Raw genomic sequence first — 19750 nt, 5'->3', positions numbered from 1 at the left:
ATTTCTTATTGTTACATGGGAAACAAGGTACCAGTAGATTCAGTAGATTCTCACAAATCCAACAAGACCAAGCATTCATGATATGCACACTCTTAAGGCTATGAAATTTGGCTATTAGTAAAAAAAAAAGTAGAAAAGGGGGTGTTCACAATAATAGTAGCATCTGCTGTTGATGCTACAAACTCAAAACTATTATGTTCAAACTGCTTTTTTAGCAATCCTGTGAATCACTAAACTAGTATTTAGTTGTATAACCACAGTTTTTCATGATTTCTTCACATCTGCGAGGCATTAATTTTGTTGGTTTGGATCCAAGATTTTGCACATTTACTAGTGTGCTTGGGGTCATTGTCTTGTTGAAACACCCATTTCAAGGGTATGTCCTCTTCAGCATAAGGCAAGATGACCTCTTCAAGTATTTTGACATATCCAAACTGATCCATGATACCTGGTATGCGATATATAGACCCAACACCATAGTAGGAGAAACATGCCCATATCATGATGCTTGCACCACCATGCTTCACTGTCTTCACTGTGAACTGTGGCTTGAATTCAGAGTTTGGGGGTCATCTCACAAACTGTCTGCGGCCCTTGGACCCAAAAGGAACAATTTTACTCTCATCAGTCCACAAAATATTCCTCCATTTCTCTTTAGGCCAGTTGATGTGTTCTTTGGCAAATTGTAACCTCTTCTGCACATCTTTTATTTAACAGAGGGACTTTGCGGGGGATTCTTGCAAATAAATTAGCTTCACACAGGCATCTTCTGTCACAGCACTTACAGGTAACTCCAGACTGTCTTTGATCATCCTGGAGCTGATCAGTGGGTGAGCCTTTGCCATTCTGGTTATTCTTCTATCCATTTTGATGGTTGTTTTCCGTTTTCTTCCACGCGTCTCTGTTTTTTTTTTGGTCAATTTTAAAGCATTGGAGATCATTGTAGATGAACAGCCTATAATTGTTTGCACCTGCGTATAGGTTTTCCCCTCTCCAATCAACTTTTTAATCAAACTACGCTGTTCTTCTGATCAATGTCTTGAACGTCCCATTTTCCTCAGGCTTTCAAAGAGAAAAGCATTTTCAACAGGTGCTGGCTTCATCCTTAAATAAGGGACACCTGATTCACACCTGTTTGTTTCACAAAATTGACAACCTCACTGACTGAATGCCACACTACTATTATTGTGAACACCCCCTTTTCTATTTTTCTTTACTAATAGCCCAATTTCATAGCCTTAAGACTGTGCATATCATGAATGCTTGGTCTTGTTGGATTTGTGAGAATCTGCTGAATCTACTGGTACCTTGTTTCCCACGTAACAATAAGAAATATACTCAAAACCTGGATTAATCTTTTTAGTCACATAGCACTACTATTATTTTTAACACTACTGTACACGATTATTTCAATGTCAAGCGAGATACTCACATGAATTACATATCTGCCTAAAGCTTGGAATGTTCTTTATCAGGCAGTGTCATTACTTTTCCATGTAGTCACCTTCCCTTTACACAAACCTATGCCAATGCTGGTTAAATTTTTGCATCCCATCGGTGAAGGAAATCAGCAAAAGTGATACACAGCTGCTTACATCTCTGCGTCATGATTGAATGATGTCCCTTCAGGCGTTCTTTTACCTTGGGAAAAGGAAAAAAGTCAGAGGGTGCAACATCTGGAGTGCATGGTGGATAGGGTAAGAGCTCATAAAATTTGAACCGCTGCAATGCATCCTGTGTTTACCGACTTATGTGTGGACAAGCATTGTCATGCCCAGGAACTGTGTCTTTTCCAGGACGAACCCACTTCAAGCATGTGCAAAACTTTTGCAAAGTGTCCACATATCGGTTTGGGTTTCCATGTTCCAAAAATTCTGTGAGAACGATGCCAATACATTGCCAAAAAATTTTCATGAAATCTTTTCCCACTAAAGGGATGATTTTGAATTTTTGTTCTTTAAACTTCTTGCCCACCTCCCTACTGTACTGACATCCACACATAGTTGACAACATGTTTCGTTCATTGATGAATGTTCACAGGTGCACAGCTCTCTGCCATGAGAAATTCAAGAACTGCATGTTGCTTTAAACACACACCGATATAGTATGTTGCCATTTTTTACATACTACTCTGATATAATAGCAGGTGAAAACTGTTTGGTATAGTGACTAGTGAATAAGTAAAGGATTATTCTCGTATCAGTTTCACTTCAATATCTTGCTTGTTATTCAAATTAGAGGCAGAACTTTTCAGCTGAGTCGTGATAATTTGCTTGTATTTTTCACTTAACTCAGAATTTTAAAGCAACCCTTTCGCTCTTATTTTTGTGTTGAAATAACATGTCTGATTTTACAGTGTGTTGTTTTTACCTTTTTGGAGGCGCTAACTGTACCCCCAGTCCCGTTCATAATTTGAATCATGCCCAACTCAGCTTCATATCTTTTCTCTCCAGAGCGACTTCTTCAAGTTGTCCGTCACTTGGACAATGTGGACGTAAAAGAGAACAGCACTGTGAGGCTGAGCTGTGAGTTTGCCCCCTCCCCGAGGGTGGTGCGGTGGTTTAAAGGTCGCACACCTTTAAAGACTTCAAACAAATATGCCATGAAAACAGAGGGGAAGAGAGCAGAACTGACCATTCATGGTGTGATTGGGACGGATTCAGGGCAGTACTGCTGCTTGGCTGGAGGTTCACAAAGCAAAGCACATGTTAAGGTAGAAGGTAAGTTGAGCAAAATTTAAGGGAAAACTCAAGCGTGAGGTGATAGATGAAGCTCTGGCTGTACTCAGTATTTTCAGAATTTTACCATGTCTATACAAGCTCCATTGGTGATTATGGTCTTTTATATTGTAGAGCGAAGGCTGAAGTTAATCAAACACCTTGAACCAGTGGAAACTGAGGAGGATGGCATTGCTAGATTCTCATGTGAGCTCAACTATGTGGTCGCCAATGTGGAGTGGCTTCTCAACAATACCCGCCTTTATTCCAGCGCCATGAACAAGATCCAGCACATGGGCACTATGCACAGCCTCACAATCAGGAAGCTCAGTTCACAATTGAGCAAGGTGACCTTCAAAGTAGGCCGTCTTACTGAAACAACTACTTTAAAAGTCAAAGGTCAGTTGCAGAAATAGCTATTTCATAAAGGTGCATGATTTAGCTGTCAATTATTATTAATAATTTAGTCCTTACATTGTGTTGTTTAAAGTTTAGTCATTTTATTTTGTAATTTAAAAAAAATACTGTGGTGTGCTGTACTTCCAGAGCGGCCAGCAGTGTTTCTCAGATCCTTGGAGGATGCAGTTGGAGAAGAGCAAGGCCAAATCTGTCTGCAGTGTCAAATTTCCAAAGAAAAGTTGATCCCTGTTTGGAAGAAGGGTGATAAGGTCCTGAAGACCAGTGATAAATATGAGCTGGTCCAGTACGGGAAGTCTGTGGCACTGATTATCCATTCTTTGAGCAAGGACGATGCTGGACACTACGTCTGTGATCTGGGCACCAGTCAGACCAAGGCTAAAGTTATAGTACATGGTGGGTAGTACTGGTAGATATAAACTTGGTTACTTGTAAAAAGTAACTTTTTAAATTACAATTTTTTTTTAAAGTATATTCAAAAATAAAGAAAGTACAGTACTGCATTTAATAGAGATAGTTCCTTATTCTGTTGATCTACAGACATGCACATCACCATTCTCCATCGTCTGAAAACAGCCTCTGCTGTTGAGGGTGAAAGTTGCACCTTTGAGTGTTGTCTCTCTCATGACATCACCGATGAGCCTTCATGGTCAATCAATGGCCAGTTGGTGGTCACCAACACCCGTATTCAGGTCTTCAAGAATGGTAAAATGTATAAGATGACCATCAGAGATGTTGTACTGTCTGATGCCGGAGATGTGGTCTTCACAGTCAAGGACTTAAGCTGTAGGACTATGCTGTTTGTTAAAGGTGAATGTGAACATATAATTAGGAAACAGTTACAGCTTCATTTGTGTATGTGAAGATGATTCTCTCTGTGTATTCTAGTTGAATTATAATATTTACAACATTATGCCACACATTCCTTTTTGTGTAGTGCAGATTTCATTTTAGATTTTTAGATGGCTAAATGTGAATAAATAAGAATAAACTCACTTTGAAGTGTCTTTCCTTTAGAGAAGCCGGTGCACATCTTCAGGGATCTAGTGAATGTCAAAGCTCTGCCTGGCGATGATGCAGAGCTGAGCTGTGAGATTACCAATCCAGAAGCCACCATCCAGTGGTTGAAAAATGGCTATGTAATCAGACAGTGCCCTAAGTATGAGATGAGCATGGAGAAACACCTGGCACGACTGCTGATCAAGAACGCCACTGTCAGAGATTCTGGAGAGTACTGCTGTAAGGCTGATGGCATTGCCTCCCTTGCCAAAGTGGAGGTCCGAGGTAGGTGAGGGCTTGAAAAATAAACGTTAGAGCTGTAAATAATTGCAGAATTACCCTGAAGGACCATTTAACTCATCTTGTTGATACGTTTTCAGTATTTAATGTGACAAAATGTTTTTATGAGTGCTGATTCTTATTTTGATTAGAAAGGTCTGTATTGAGGCATGTGAATTGATTGGAATGTATTGAGTAATTTGCTAAAAGTATTGGAACTGTTGTAGGGTGTTCATACCTGAAGGGCTAAGGTGCATAGCATATGTCATTCACAGTGTGCCCAGGTTCCAATCCTGGTCTGGGTGTCCTTTGCTGTATATCTCTCACTGTCTCTGCAGTAAAGACTAAAAAATGCCTTTCACCCCCCAAAGTTGGAACTCTTCTTATTTTAATGAATATTCTTGTAGCACTTTCAGTATTTGATTAAATGCTGTGTTGACGAGTAACACCAATTTTATTTGCTGGGTCTATCTCATCTTTGGTGCCACAGACACTAATGTGGAGCTAATTATGCAGATATTTAATTTTACAACTGCAAGGTTAAACTGTTGAATAAAATGAGTAACTTGGAAGTAACCTGATGCTACTTGAGGAACATGTTAGTAGAATACAGTTAACTCACATATGAGTTTAAAGTTGTTAACCCCCAAATTGTGAATTATCCGCAAACTGTGAATACTGAAAAAATGTCATGTAATGTGAATACACATCTCACAAAACATGGATTTCTTCACAACTACGGATATTTCATGTCACTATACATTCCTTTTTGATCATTAATGGCGCAAACCACAAGTACAAGATAGAATATAATGCAGTGCTAAAACACCCTCAGCCGTATGAGCATTGTGTTCTTTATAATTTGGAGTTGTTTAATTGATATCCTAGTGCAAAGTATATATATATATATATATATATATATATATATATATATATATATATATATATATGTATATATATATATATATATATATATATATATATATATGTATATATATATATATATATATATATATATATATATGTATATATATATATATATATATATATATATATATATATATATGTATATATATATATATAATAATTAATAATTATACGCTATTGTCTTACGTACAATTTGTACATGTTCAATAATGTCCCTCTAAAGATCAATCAGTCATAAACAATATTTATGTTTTAACGGCATCTGCATGTGTGTGCAGAACTAGTCATACTACAACAAGGCAGAATTTTATAAAAATTATGTGGCATGTGTGACTAGCTAACACTGTATGATAGCTACTGTACTACTATAACAAATGAACATGGAGAACATTGTAGTGATTAGGCAACTATAGCAAGCAAAGTAGCGTATAGCACATCTGGTAGCCAATTAGTGTTTTAAAATGATTTATTTATTTAGATAATGAATTTATGTTTGTATGATCTACTGTTGGGAAGGTGTCGTGACACGGACCCACAACAGGGGGCGTTAATGAACGGACAATGGATAAGCCAAAAGTAACAATTTAATGTTGTGAATCGCACAACGAAATACAGACAATAACAATAATGTGGATTGTCAATTATACATAAGGTGACGTGTGGGCAGGCTCGAAGATAGAAGACGTCTGGCGAGAGAAGAGCCGGATCCCACACAGCTTCCACCACCAACGGATCTGAAGAACACCGGAGCCGTCAAGTCCTGCGCCCCAGGTGGCCACTGTCTTCAGCAGTCAGACCCGGTACTGCTGGCAGAAAACAGAAACAGTTAATGGTGGGTGTGTGAATACACACCCAGCAATCGTGTAAAGCTTAGTTCCTCCGGGAGGGAGAACCTCCACCTCCAGACACAGAATCACCCGTGCAACTCCTGTCAGTCACTCTCCCTGGAAGGAGTGTGAGGCGAAGACGTCGCAAGTCACACTATCCGCCAATCCAGTTACAGACTGAGTCCACAGGATAAACGGCTGCACACAGAACAATGTTTAAACACTCAGAAAATCACAGCAGAGAAAGATTACCTGGAACGGTAGCTGATTTCTCGGCGAAGAGGTGGAGTTGCAGTCCGGCTTATATGGTGATGAGTTGAACGAGTGACAGCTGGTGCTGATAAGTGACAGCTGTCACTCCTAGCGGCTCCGACGCCCTCTCGTGCTTGAAGCCCGCACTCCAAGCAGGGCGCCATCTGGTGGTAGTGGGCCAGCAGTACCTCCTCTTCAGCGGCCCACACAACAATCTACTATGCTATGTCAGACTGAAAATTGTTTCTTTTTTATACACTATAGGTTTTTGTGGCAATCTCTGCTTCCATAGTGCTACCTTTTATAAAAGTATAGTAGACATATTATTCCAAGCAAATATTCTAATTACCACTATTCTGGATGTTGTTGATTGTGTCCTTTATTTGTTACTGTTGAAAAGGAGGCAGAGCCCACTGCATTGGCATTATGTTCCCCTGTAACACCAGGTTGTATGAAGGGAGATTTGCAGGGATGCCTTTTTGCATGTGAGTGAGAGCAAATCAGGAAACTGCAGGGATCAGTTTTGCTTCCTTTTGAGAAACACATGCTTGAACATTTTACTTCTATGTTTCTTGATACCTACTGTATGCTATTTTGATATAAAAACTACTCATCACAGTCTAGTGTCGTTTGCTGTAGTGCTATGCAATGATTCACCAATTTCCAATATAATGCAGTTTGCAAAGCTGACTGTAATTTTAAAAAAAAGTTTTCTGAACGTTATTCTTTTTTTTCAGAACTCCAGCACTCCTTTGCGAGGGACTTAAAGGACACACAAGCAGAAGAAAAAGGCAGAGTTACCCTGGAATGTGAGACCAGGCGACCAGCCAAATGTGTGACCTGGCTGAGGGGCATGGTGGAGCTGAGGTCTTCTAGGAAATACATCATGAGGCAGAAGGGCGTGGTGTTGTCACTGACCATCACAAATCTGGACAAATCTGACACAGATATTTACATATGTGATGTTGGTACCATGCAGAGCCGGGCACAGCTCACTGTACAGGGTGAGACTGTAGACCAGGGTGACTGAGCATTCCATCCTAGGAATGTTCAATTAAAGATCAGTTGGAGTTAGTTGAGTTTTGTTGACCAATCCGTCACATTTGTAGAATAGAATTTGTTGATTTAATGTCCAACCTTTAAAGTTGATTAATGGATGGAAACACTTTCATTTTTTTTATGTGTCTTTAGGCCAGAAGATATTTATATTGGATGAACTTGAGGATGTCGAATGTCTAGAAGGTGACACAGTAACATTCACGTGTCGGATATGTCCAAGTGACTACACAGGGGTCAAGTGGTATTTGGATGAAACTTTGCTCTACACCAATGAACTCAATGAGATCAAGATGGTCCCTGGAGGCTACCAAACACTCACATTTAGGCAACTTGTCCGCAAAGACACAGGAACTATCTCATTTTCAGCAGGAGACAAAAGATCATATGCCTCATTGTTGGTTAGAGGTGAGAATTTATTCAATACAGATTCTGAGTCTTAGGTCACAATTTACTCACTCTGGATTTTGCTTTATTTGTCCTTGTTATCAGAGAGGCGACCCACTATTATTAAAGCACTGGAGGACTGTGAGGCAGTCGAAGGTGGTGGTTTAGTTCTTTCCTGTATGACCTCCAAGCCGTGTCACATCATGTGGTACAAAGATGGCTGCCTCATGTGGCACTCGTCGCGATACTTTACCAGTCGTTCTGACTGTGAGGCTCGGTTGACCATTAAGGAAGTCTCTAAAAGTGATGGCGGCGTTTATGAGTGCAGTGCTGGATCTGTTACAACTAGGGCTGTTGTAACTGTCAAAGGTGTGGAAAAGATTTTTGTATCTGTTATAAGCGGACAGTTTTTGTCTTATGCTGCTCAACATTAAGTGACAGAATGATCTGATAGATTATACAAGAAGCAAGTATCAGAAACATGACCTTGTTGACTTATTTACTTATTGGTATCTTGTTGTTGAATAATAGTCTTCCTTTTTTTAAGCCATCCCAGCACAGTTCATCCAACCTCTAAAAAATGTGGAGGCCAAAGAGGGGGAGACCATGACTCTGATCTGTGAATACTCTCTGCCTGGGGTCCTGTTCCATTGGAAAAAAGGTTTGGAGACCCTGAGGCCAGGAAACAAGTATGTAATGAAACAGAGGAAGACAGTCATTTCTTTGACCATCAAAGCTCTGATGCCTGAAGATTCAGGAGAATACACCTGTCAGTGCAGGGAGCACTGCACCAAAGCAACCCTGATAGTACACGGTAAAAACATCTTATTCACCTTTCATTTATCACCATGTACATTCTGTCCTAATGACAGTATGTTCATCTTAATTTGCATGAAATCATGAAATACAACATAGTTGGACTACAACCCCAATTCCAATGAAGTTGGGACGTTGTGTGAAATGTAAATAAAAAACAGAATACAATGATTTCTAAATCCTCTTCAACTTATATTCAACTGAATACACCACAAAAACAAAATATTTAAGGTTGAAGCTGATAGACTTTTTTGTTTTTGTGCAAATATTTGCTCATTTTGAAATGGATGCCTGCAACACTTTTCAAAAAAGCTGGGACAGGGCAAACAAAAGACTGTGAAAGTTGATGAATGCTCAAAGAACACGTTTTTTGAACATTCCACGGGTGAACAGGTTAATTGGAAACAGGTGAGTGTCATGATTGGGTATAAAAGGAGCATTCCCAAAAGGCTCATCCGTTCACAAGCACAGATGGAGTGAGGATCATCACTTTGTGAACAACTGTGTGAAAAAAATAGTCCAACAGTTTAAGAACAATGTTTCTCAACATTCAATTGCAAGGAATTTAGGGATTCCATCATCTGCAGTCCATAATACAGGGGTGCCCAAGGTCGTTAGCAGCCTTTTAATGAGCCTTTTATTGGATTCAGGTGTGTTGGAGCAGGGAGATAACTCAGAGTGTCAGGAAGGTAGATCTTGAGGACCAAACTTGGGCACCCCTGCCATAATATAATCAGAAGTTTCAGAGAATCTGGAGAACGTCTTCACATAAGCGGCAAGGCCGAAAACCAACATTGAATGCCCGTGACCTTCGATCCCTCAGGCGGCACTGCATTAAAGACCAACATCAGTGTGAAAAGGATCTTACTGCGTGGGCTCAGGAACACTTCAGAAAACCACTGTCAGTTAACACAGTTCGTCGCTACATCTACAAGTGCAAGTTAAAACTCTACCATGCAAAGCAAAAGCCATACATCAACAACATCCAGAAACAGCATCGCTTTCTCTGTGCCCGAGTTAATTTGAAATGGACAGACACAAAGTGGCAAAAGTATGTTGTGGTCTGATGAGTCCACATTTCAAATTGTTTTTGGAAATCATGGACATCGTGTCCTCCGGACAAAAGAAGAAAAACACTATCCAGACTGTTACAGCGCAAAGTTCAAAAGCCAGTGTCTGTGATGGTATGGTGATGTGTTAGTGCCCATGGCATGGGCATCTTATACATCTGTGATGGCACCATCAATGCTGAAGGGTACATCCACGTTTTGGAGCATCACATACTGCCGTCCAAGCAACGCCTTTTTCAGGGACGTCCCTGCTTATTTCAGCAAGACAGTGCCAAGCCACATTCTGCATGTGTTACAACAGCGTGGCTTCATAGTAAAAGAGTGCGGGTACTAGACTGGCCTGCCTGCAATCCAGATGTGTCTGAAAATGTGTGGCGCATTATGAAGCGCAAAATCCAAATCTTGATCTTGATTTTTAGTATGAATACAGGCCGTGAAAGCAGGGCCTCACGATCCTTCTGACTTTTCGAGTTTTAAGCAGGAGGTGTCAGAAAAGTTACCAGGGGAGGCTTTTGGAAAGTGCAGGTTCGAATCCCATGGGTGGTATGTATTTTTTATTATTTTCACAGCAGCTGCGTGATGTGGTTACACATGCTGCAGCTGCTCACACTGTGTTTCCGCTTGCATGAAACTGTTGCAGCGGCATCGTTCACGCTTGCCCATCGGCTTGATGTTTTTGTGCTTTTCTCATACGAGCTGTTCCGCCGTGAGTCACCCGCAGTTGTACTTATTCGTACTATGTGTGAAGGGGCCCTTAAGGATGTCCCAGAGATCAGTCTGATCAACTGAATCAAATGCTTTGCGACAATCAACACTGGCTGTGAAGAAGCGCTGTTGATATTCACACTTAGGTTCTATGAGTCCTCACAGGGCTCAGATGGAGTCAGTGGATGACGTCTTGGGTGTGAAGTCAGACTGGAAACAAAACCTGTTAAGAATAATCCTCGCAAGCACTTGCCCTGGCCCACACAGCAGTGTCATACCACTGTAGTTATTACAATCCATGCAATCACCTTTTCCTTGCCAGATTGGGCATCAAGTCCTTTCTTCCATTCTGGTTGAGAAGAAACCAAAAACACACAAGCAAACAAACAAACAAAAAAGCATACCAAACTTTTAATGTGATTGTTTTATTTGAATTTTCTGATGCATCATTACACAGAAATAATTGTTTTATTCAACTGCAGATGTTTGTGTATCCATGTATTTGTGCTTATAAAATTCCTTGAAACTTTGAAAATTGGCTGACGTTTCTCCATTTACAATGTGATATTAATACATGCGCTGACATTAATGCCAGTAATTTGTTAAGACTGTGCTGTGTTTTTAACTGGATGCCAACTGCATTTGTTAATAAACATTTTTTCTTCTTCAGTGGTTCCCATTATATTCACACAACAGTTAACAAATATACAAACAGAAGAGGCCAGCAATGTCATATTGCGCTGTGAACTGTCTAAACCTGGAATACTAGTGGAATGGAGGAAAGGTCAGGAACTGTTGAAGAATGGGTTTAAGTACCAGATAAGAAAATGGGAGACTACCCTGGAGCTCCTGATATGGAATGCTGTGCCTGAGGACAGCGGTGTCTACAGCTGTGTGTGCGCTGATCAGATGACATCTGCCACTGTCAAAATCACTGGTAGGAAATTAAAAATACAAGAAAATTCTTTAACCTCAGTGAAATGACATGGATGTAGCCTAATATTTTTCACCTTCATATAATCTGTATATATGAATACCATTTATCTCCCACATGATTCCTCAGCGTTCCCAATCACCTTCAAGCAGAAGCTAAGGAACGTACAATTTGAAGAGGGCGACACAGCAACGCTACGTTGTGAGCTATCTAAACCTGGTCACGCTGTCGAGTGGAGGAGGAGTGGGAAAGAACTCATCAGGAATGGAGATAAATATCATCTGAGGCAGAGAGACATGTTGAATGAACTGAGGATCTTTAATGTTCAACCTGAGGACAGTGATATCTACACATGCATTTGTGGCAACATAGAGACCACTGCAGCTCTGACTGTGAATGGTACGTGTGTTTTTTTCATCTCAGCTCTGTTTTATGTTAATAATAATTAAAATAGCAACAATAATAGCAATAATAATAATCGCTGACCGAATTATCTGCGGAAAACTAAAATGTGCAAATGATGGAATTGAATTAGAATGGGAATAACCCCTTTGTGTCTAATGATTTGCGGACGTTCATGCTGTTATATGGTCGCAAATATCCATTTTACCCCCTTTTTACTTTAAGCTCAATTTGCAACCGTATAACCAGCATGAACGTCCGCAAATCATCAAACACAACAGGGTTATTCCCTAATTGTGAGGCATCACTCGAAAGTGTTTTTGACCAAAAAAGCGCTATGTAAATGTAGTCCATTTACCATTCAGAGAGAAAGTAATGCAGCGTTTACATATCAGTGGGAGAAAAAAATATTTTTTTCTTCAGCTGTCCCTGGCTGCTCAGGGTCAGTACAGAGGATCTAGTAATCTAGAGATTTGGCACATATTTTATGCCAGTTGCCCTTCCTGACACAGCTCCAGTTTTACGTGGAGAATCATACGATTCATCCAGAAAATATTCACGGCGCTTCAGTTTTTCCACATTTGTTTAATGTTTCAGCCTTATTCCAAAATGGATTAAATAAAAATTTTTCCTCAAAATTATACACACAATACCCCATAATAACAATGTGGAAAAAGTTTTATTTTATTTTATTTTATTTTTTTGAGATTTTTGCTCATTTTTGCTCATTTTTAAAAAATAAACTAAGAAATCGCATGTACACAAGTATTCACAGCCTTTGCCATGAAGCTCAGAATTGAACTCAGGTGCTTCCTGTTTCCACTGATCATCCTTAATTGGAGTTCACCTGGTGTAAATTCAGTTGATTGGACATGATTTAAAAAGGTACACACCTGTCTACATATAAGGTCCCGCAGCTGTCAAACATAAGTCATCTCATGCTATAGATGATCAATGTCTAAACCTTACCCACCCCATGAACAAGCATAATAGCGACTCTGGTAAAAAAAAAAACTCCCTCTAGCTTTTTTGATGATAGGAAGAAACCACAAGCAGGCCAGTCTCAGTGGGGGTGGCCATCTGTTAAGGCCATACTATCAAGACAGAACAAAAGCACAAGATAAGATTTTTAGAACATGACAGAAATATTGCAGCTAAGTAATCATACACAATCCCTGAATACCATAACATGAAACGGTTGAGAGTCTACACCTTCCTTTGGATGGGCTACCAGTCCAACTTGGGTTACTTGCCTAGCAGAGGCTGGTACCCATTTACAGTTGGGTCAGCTGGCATGATGTAGGTGAAATGTCTTCTCCAGGGACACAGGTAGTCTAAATATACAACTGGAGTCAAACCTTGGTCGATCAATTGGTAGTCCAACTCCTTTGCTTCAGAGCCACCTGCTCTGTGCTGCTGTCAAACAACTGATCAACAAGTCTAGAAAACTGATCATTCCATCAGTTTTTTTTAGATTGAAACCTTTTTATTAATTGTTAGAACAATCAAGCCTAACATATATAGATTAAAAAAAACTAGAGAAGACACACCTCCTCCAAGACCCAATACTCTGTTTGTGTACATTTGTCAGCAGGATGTTTAAAAAAAATTGAAATTTTGTGGAGGAGTGGTGTTGTATGGCTGGGGGGGCCTGGCTGCTGGTTTGTTTGCCTTTTGTGTTTCCTCCCAGGTGGCATGCATTTGGGACTGAGTGGCTGTGTTGCTGAGGCTGTTAGGACTTCACCCTGATCACCTGCGACTCGTCAGGACTCACAGCTGAGGTGCATCTGGAGGGATTGGAGTATGTTGGCATTTAAGACTGAAGTGCACAGTGTGCATTTGCCAGAGACTCGACCTTGTGACCAGACGGGTGAGATCGTCGTCTTGGGAGCCATCTCATCAGCAGCGGACGCTGAGAATGTCCAGGTTTGATGCACGGTCTGTGAAAGAGGAGAGGGTGAGGTCTCACGCTCGTCAGCACACTTCCTGAGGTACGTTGGATTTTGTGACTAACAGTTATACAGTCAGTAAATGTGGTGTCCCTCACACCTTATTGTATTGAGCTGTATGTTAGTCATGTATCAGCTTCCACTGCGGTGGTGATTTGTGAACGGGATGTTCCATGCCTGCAGGTTGGAAGCTGATCAGTAATCAAGCCAGGAAGTGTTTGCTGTTTGTACACCTTTTAAGTGTTCTGTGTGTAGAGTGTGGACTCACATAATGGTTCCTTCTTTCACAGACTCGGTTGTTGCGGCCACCTGGGGGGTGTCGGCGGGGTCCTTGGGTCCGAAACAGCTTCTGGCTCCGGACCATTAGCGCTGCTGGGAGCGCACCACGCCAGACCGCACCTGTTATTATTATTATGATCACTGTTATGTATTAAATTCAGTTAGCCTTTGTACCGTGCTCTGCTTATTTCATACTGGGTCCTTCAAACGCTGGTCGGTTCTCCGAGCTGCGTCCGACACATAACAGAGTGGGTTTGGTTTAGGGGAGGTGATGGTCTAGTGTTTAAGTTTTGGGCTTGAGACCAGAGGATCCTCGGTTCAAATCCCAGCCTGACCGGAAAATCACTAAAGGCCCTTGGGCAAGGTTCTTAATCCTCTAGTTGTTCCTGGTGTATAGTGAACACCTTGTATGGCAGCACCCTGACATTGGGGTGAATGTGAGGCATTATTGTAAAGCGCTTTGAGCGTCTGATGCAGATGGAAAAGCACTATGTAAATGCAGTCCTTTTACCATTTTTACGATTTGAATCAAGGAAAAGTTGATTAGATGTTGAAACAAATTCAGAAATAGATTCAGGATAGATCCCGCTTTCTCTCTGGCTCATAAATGTAATCAAATTAAATGTACTGTACATCATTGGAAAAGCTGCTAACATTACTCACACCTTCTTGTTGAATCTGATTATACCTTTTAGCAGTTCCAGTCATATTCAAACAAAAGCTGAAGAGCCTTCAAGTCAGGGAAGGACACAACATCATTCTGCAATGTGAGATCTCAAAACCTGGAGTTACCGTGGAGTGGAGGTTTGGAGGAGCTCTGCTGGAGAACAACAAGAAGTACGTCATTAAGCAGAGGGAAACACACCTGGAGCTGACCGTCAGAGATGCTGTGCCAGAGGACAGTGGTGTCTACACCTGTATTTATCGAGAGCTCAAGACGAAAGCCACCGTCAAAGTTATCGGTGCGTGCAATACGTGCAACACAAACAGCATGTGACTGAGTTCTCTACACTCTTCTATCATATGATTCACACTAAAGTCATTGTTCCGCTTGGAAAGAGATGTGAATCTTCTACTTATGATATGATTTTCTGTATTTTTGCCCATGTTCTCTTTCAAATGTACATATGGTAATCTGTGTGTGGTTTGACAGCTGTTCCTGCCACCTTCAATGTGGAGGTGAAGAACCAAGAGGTCCAGGAAGGGAGCAGCTTAACATTGCATTGTGAGCTGTCAAAGGCAGGTGTCCCGATACAGTGGCAGAGAAATGGGGAGGTGCTGTGTGAAGATTTGCCGAGAGGAAAGTATCACATGAAGCTGGAACATAAAATAGCAGAGATGACTATTATCAGTGTCCAACCAGAAGATGCAGGAAAGTACAGCTGTATCACTGGAGATGAGAAAACCACTGCTGAAGTCAAAGTTCAAGGTTAGTTTGTGGAGTACAAAGACTGATGAGAACACAATAGTCTGGAATTTTAGCTGTTTTTGTCTTTGCTCTCTATCTGTTTTAACAATAAGGAAATTCTCATATGAAACAACTGCAAACAATTCAATCAAACCTGATATTGAAGAGATTTCTGATCTCTCCAAAATAGCACTGCCTGTAACATTTAAACAAGAGATCCATGGTCTGATGGTGACAGAAGGAGACAGTGGAGCTTTCTGCTGTGAACTCTCCAAACCTGGAGCTCCAGTGGAGTGGAAGAAGGGCAGAGTGACCCTGAAACCTGGAGACAAATATCAAATGAAGCAGGAAGGGTGTCTCACTAAACTGATCATCAGTAATGTAGAGGAGAGTGATGCTGGCAGATACAGCTGTAAGACTGAAGACAGCCAATGCTCTGCTGACCTCATCGTCGAAGGTCAGACAAAGTGGAGTTAGAAATTCTCACAAACTTTTTCACTTATAGATAGACTACATATAGTTGAGGTGTCCTTTGCTGCGGTTCTTGAATGTGTACAGGTTTACCACCTCGTTTCAAGGTGCCACTTTTCAACCAGGAGGTGACTGAGGGAGACGGCGTGGTTCTGTGCAATGAACTACGCAAACTCCCCCCATCGGTGGAGTGGAGGAAAGTAAAGGAGGTGCTGAAGAATGGAGACAAATACCAGATGAGGAAGAAAGATCAGCAGGTGGAGATGAAGATTATAGACGTTAGTCCATCTGATGCTGGAGATTATGCTTGTGCATGTGGAGAACAGAAGACAACAGCTCAGTTATTGGTGAATGGTGAGTACTATCCAGAATTAAATGCAAGAATGTAGTATATGGAAGTAGGTATTAGATATACATAGTGGATGAATTTCTACATCAAAATTAGTTGTACAGTTGTGTATGTGTTACAGTGTTGTTGTCCAGTCCACGCCATCTGAGTCCCAAGTTCTCATGATCCAATATATATATATAAACACACAGTGAGGCAAATAAGTATTTGATGCACTGTCAATTTTGCAAGTTTTCCCACCTACAAAGAATAGAGAGGGCTGTAATTTTTATTGTAGGTATTCTTCAACTGTGAGAGACAGAAACTACAAAAAAAAAAAACAGAAAATCACATTTTATGATTTTTAAATAATTAATTTGCATTTTATTGCATTTCGGAGTGGCCTTTTATTGTGGCCAGCCTAAGGCACACTAATCAGCATCTTCATATGCCACATCTGTGAGGTGGGATGGATTATCTTGGCAAAGGAGAAGTGCTCACTAACACAGATTTAGACAGATTTGTGAACAATATTTGAGAGAAACAGGTCTTCTGTGTACGTAGAAAATGTTTTAGATCGGGGTGGCCACGTTCGGTCCTCAAGAGCTACCTTCCTGACATTCTTAGTTGTCTCCCTGCTCCAACACACCTGAATCCAATGAAAGGCTCATTAAAAGTCTGCTAACGAGTCTTTCATTGAAATTTTTTTTTTCCTTTTAATCCCTGTATACAACAAAATTTGTCTTTTGTATTTAACCCATCCTGATTACGGTTACAGTGCATTTGTAAAGTATTCACAGTGCTTCACCTTCTTCCACATTTTGTTATGTTACAGCCTTAATCCAAAATGGATTAATTTAAAAAAAATTTTCCTCAAAATTTTACGTTTTTTTTTTTTTTTTTTGTTTGTTTTGTTTTTTAGATTTTTGCAAATTCTTAAAAAAATAAACTAATCCATCACGCATATATAAGTATTCACAGCCTTTGCCATGAATATCAAAATTGACCTTGGGTGCATCCTGTTTCCACTGATCATCTATGAGATGTTTCTACAGCTTAGCTGGAGTCCACCTGGGGTAAATTCAGTTGATTGGACATGATTTGGAAAGACACACACCTGTCTACATATAATGTCAGTTGACAGTGCATGTCAGAGCACAAACCAAGCATGAAGACAACGGAATTGTCTGTAGACCTCCAAGATAGGATTGTCTTGAGGCACAAATCTGGGGAAGGGTACAGAAACATTTCTGCTGCTTTGAACTTCCCAGTGAGCACAGTGGCCTCTATCATCCATAAATGGAAGAAGTTTGTATCCACCAGGACTCTTCCTAGAGCTGGCCACTTGGCTAAACTGAGTGATTGGGGGAGAATGGCTTTAGTCAGGGAGGTGACCAAGAACCTGATGGTCACTCTGTAAGAGCACCAGCATTCCTCTGTGGAGAGAGGAGAACCTTCCAGAAGGACAACCATTCCTGTAGAAATCCACTAATCAGGCCTGTATGGTAGAGTGGTCAGAGAGAAGCCACAGACAGAAGCCTGCAGTTTGCCAAAAGGCACTTGAAGGACTCTCAGACCATGAGAAAAAAAAGTCTTTGGTCTATGAGACAAAGATTGACCTCTTTGCTGTGAATGCCAGGTGTCATGTTTGGAGGAAACCAGGCACCATTCCTACAGTGAAGCATGGTGGTGGTAGCGTCATGCTGTGGGGATGTTTGTCAGCAGGAGGAACTGGGAGACTAGTCAGGATTGAGTGAAAGGTGAATGCAGCAATGTACAGAGACATCCTTGATGAAAACCTGCTCCAAAGCTCTGTTGACCTCACAATGACCCTAATTTGTACATTTTTTATGTCTGGTAGATTATTACTTGATTGTTCAAGCTACCTCAAGGAGAAGTGCACTGTTTAAGTGATAAATAATAAAATAAGGTGATTAAAATTAAATTATTATATATTTAGCATTTGTTCATTGTTCATTCAGTTTTTTAAAGTATCGGATCGGGACTCGGTATCGGCAGATACTCAAAATCAGATGACTCGGAATCGGATCGGGGCCAAAAAAAAAACCTGATCGGGACATCCCTACTAAGCACACAGCCAAGATATCAAAGAAATGGCTTCAGGACAACTCTGTGAATGTCCTTGAGTGGCCCAGCCAGAGCTCAGACCTGAGTCAGATTGAACATCTGTGGAAAGATCTTAAAATTGCTATGAGCTGATGCCTCCCCATCCAACATGAAGGAGCTTGAGAGGTGCTGGAAAGAGGAATGGGCAAAACTGCCCAATGATAGGTGCACCAAGCTTGTGGCATCATATTCAAGAAGACTTGAAGCTGTAATTACTGCTAAAGATGCATCAACAAACTATTGAGCAAAGGGTGTGAATACTTATGTACATACGACTTCTTAGTTTTTATTCTTAATAAAATTGCAAAAATAAAAAAACGTTGCATGTTGTTATTATGGGGTGTTGTGAGTAGAAGTTTGAGGGAAAAATGAATTTCATCCATTTTTGAATAACGCTGTAATATAACAAAATATGGAAAAAGTAAAGTGCTGTGAATACTTTCCGGATGCACTGTCGATACAATACAACCACTGGCAGCAGTGGGCAGCCACAGTCTGGTGCCTGGGGACTGACTCCAGTTGTAGAGATGCTGTTATGGTCAAGGGCAGAGAAAGGAGCAGACCCTAATGTACATGTTTTTTATGTTGTGTGTTTTTATGTTCATTTATTTTATGTTTTTTATGTTTATGTCTGTGTGCTGTGTGTTACTTATCGCACATGTAAAAAATAGGTGTCTGGTCCATCCTTTAGAGGGCTGTGGCAGATGCAACACAACACACGTATCTTGCAAGTCACCCTCATGCTGGTGATGTGCAGGGACAGTGGTATGTTTACCACTGTTACATCACCTTTCCTTCTAACAACACTCAGTAAGTGTTTGGGAACTGAGGACACTAATTGTGAGTGGGTATTAAAGGAGCATCCCCAAAAGTCTCAGCTGTTCACAAGCAAAGACGGGGCGAGGATCACCACTTTGTGAACAACTGCATGAAAAAATAGTCCAACAGTTTATGAACAATGTTTCTCAATGATCAATTGCAAGGAATTTAGGGATTCCATCATCTACAGTCCATAATGTAGTCAGAAGACTACATTTGCATGGACAACCACCTGTAGTTCACTCTCCTTTTACAGCACAAGATTTCCTGGATTACTTTGGGAAGAAAATAGAAGACATCAGGTTAAACATATCCCGGCATGCCTTAATCCAGCCACTACACCCTGCTATTGATGTGGGCGCCACTACTGAGGTATTACCTAGATTTACAGAATTTGACAGTAACTCACTAGGCATGCTGACAGAACTCGTAATGTCAACAAAAAGCACAACCTATTTATTTGATCCTATACCAACAAAACTTTTAAGGACCTGTGGCCCACTCTTGGGCCAACTGTGCTGGAAATTATTAATCTTTCTTTAACTTCTGGATCTGTTCCTAAATGTTTCATATCTGCAGTG

At 40.7% G+C, this 19750-nt stretch overlaps 1 protein-coding gene across 1 annotated transcript in view; it reads left to right on the top strand.

Moving 5' to 3' along the window:
- The window catches only part of obscna (obscurin, cytoskeletal calmodulin and titin-interacting RhoGEF a), a 183017-nt gene that overhangs the window by 13675 nt on the left and 149592 nt on the right, over positions 1-19750 (top strand). Inside the window, 15 exon segments of the mRNA XM_034179154.1 lie at positions 2454-2720; positions 2853-3116; positions 3264-3530; positions 3675-3944; positions 4152-4418; positions 7156-7422; positions 7610-7882; positions 7967-8230; positions 8409-8675; positions 11123-11389; positions 11516-11785; positions 14712-14978; positions 15170-15445; positions 15615-15881; positions 15983-16249. Of these exon segments, the coding sequence (XP_034035045.1) occupies positions 2454-2720; positions 2853-3116; positions 3264-3530; positions 3675-3944; positions 4152-4418; positions 7156-7422; positions 7610-7882; positions 7967-8230; positions 8409-8675; positions 11123-11389; positions 11516-11785; positions 14712-14978; positions 15170-15445; positions 15615-15881; positions 15983-16249 (4020 nt within the window).

The sequence above is a fragment of the Thalassophryne amazonica genome, chromosome 10 (assembly GCF_902500255.1).
Source record: "Thalassophryne amazonica chromosome 10, fThaAma1.1, whole genome shotgun sequence".
In the NCBI taxonomy this organism is placed as follows: domain Eukaryota; kingdom Metazoa; phylum Chordata; class Actinopteri; order Batrachoidiformes; family Batrachoididae; genus Thalassophryne; species Thalassophryne amazonica.
Note: the sequence above shows the minus strand (reverse complement) of the source record. Positions and strands in the feature narration are given on the sequence as shown.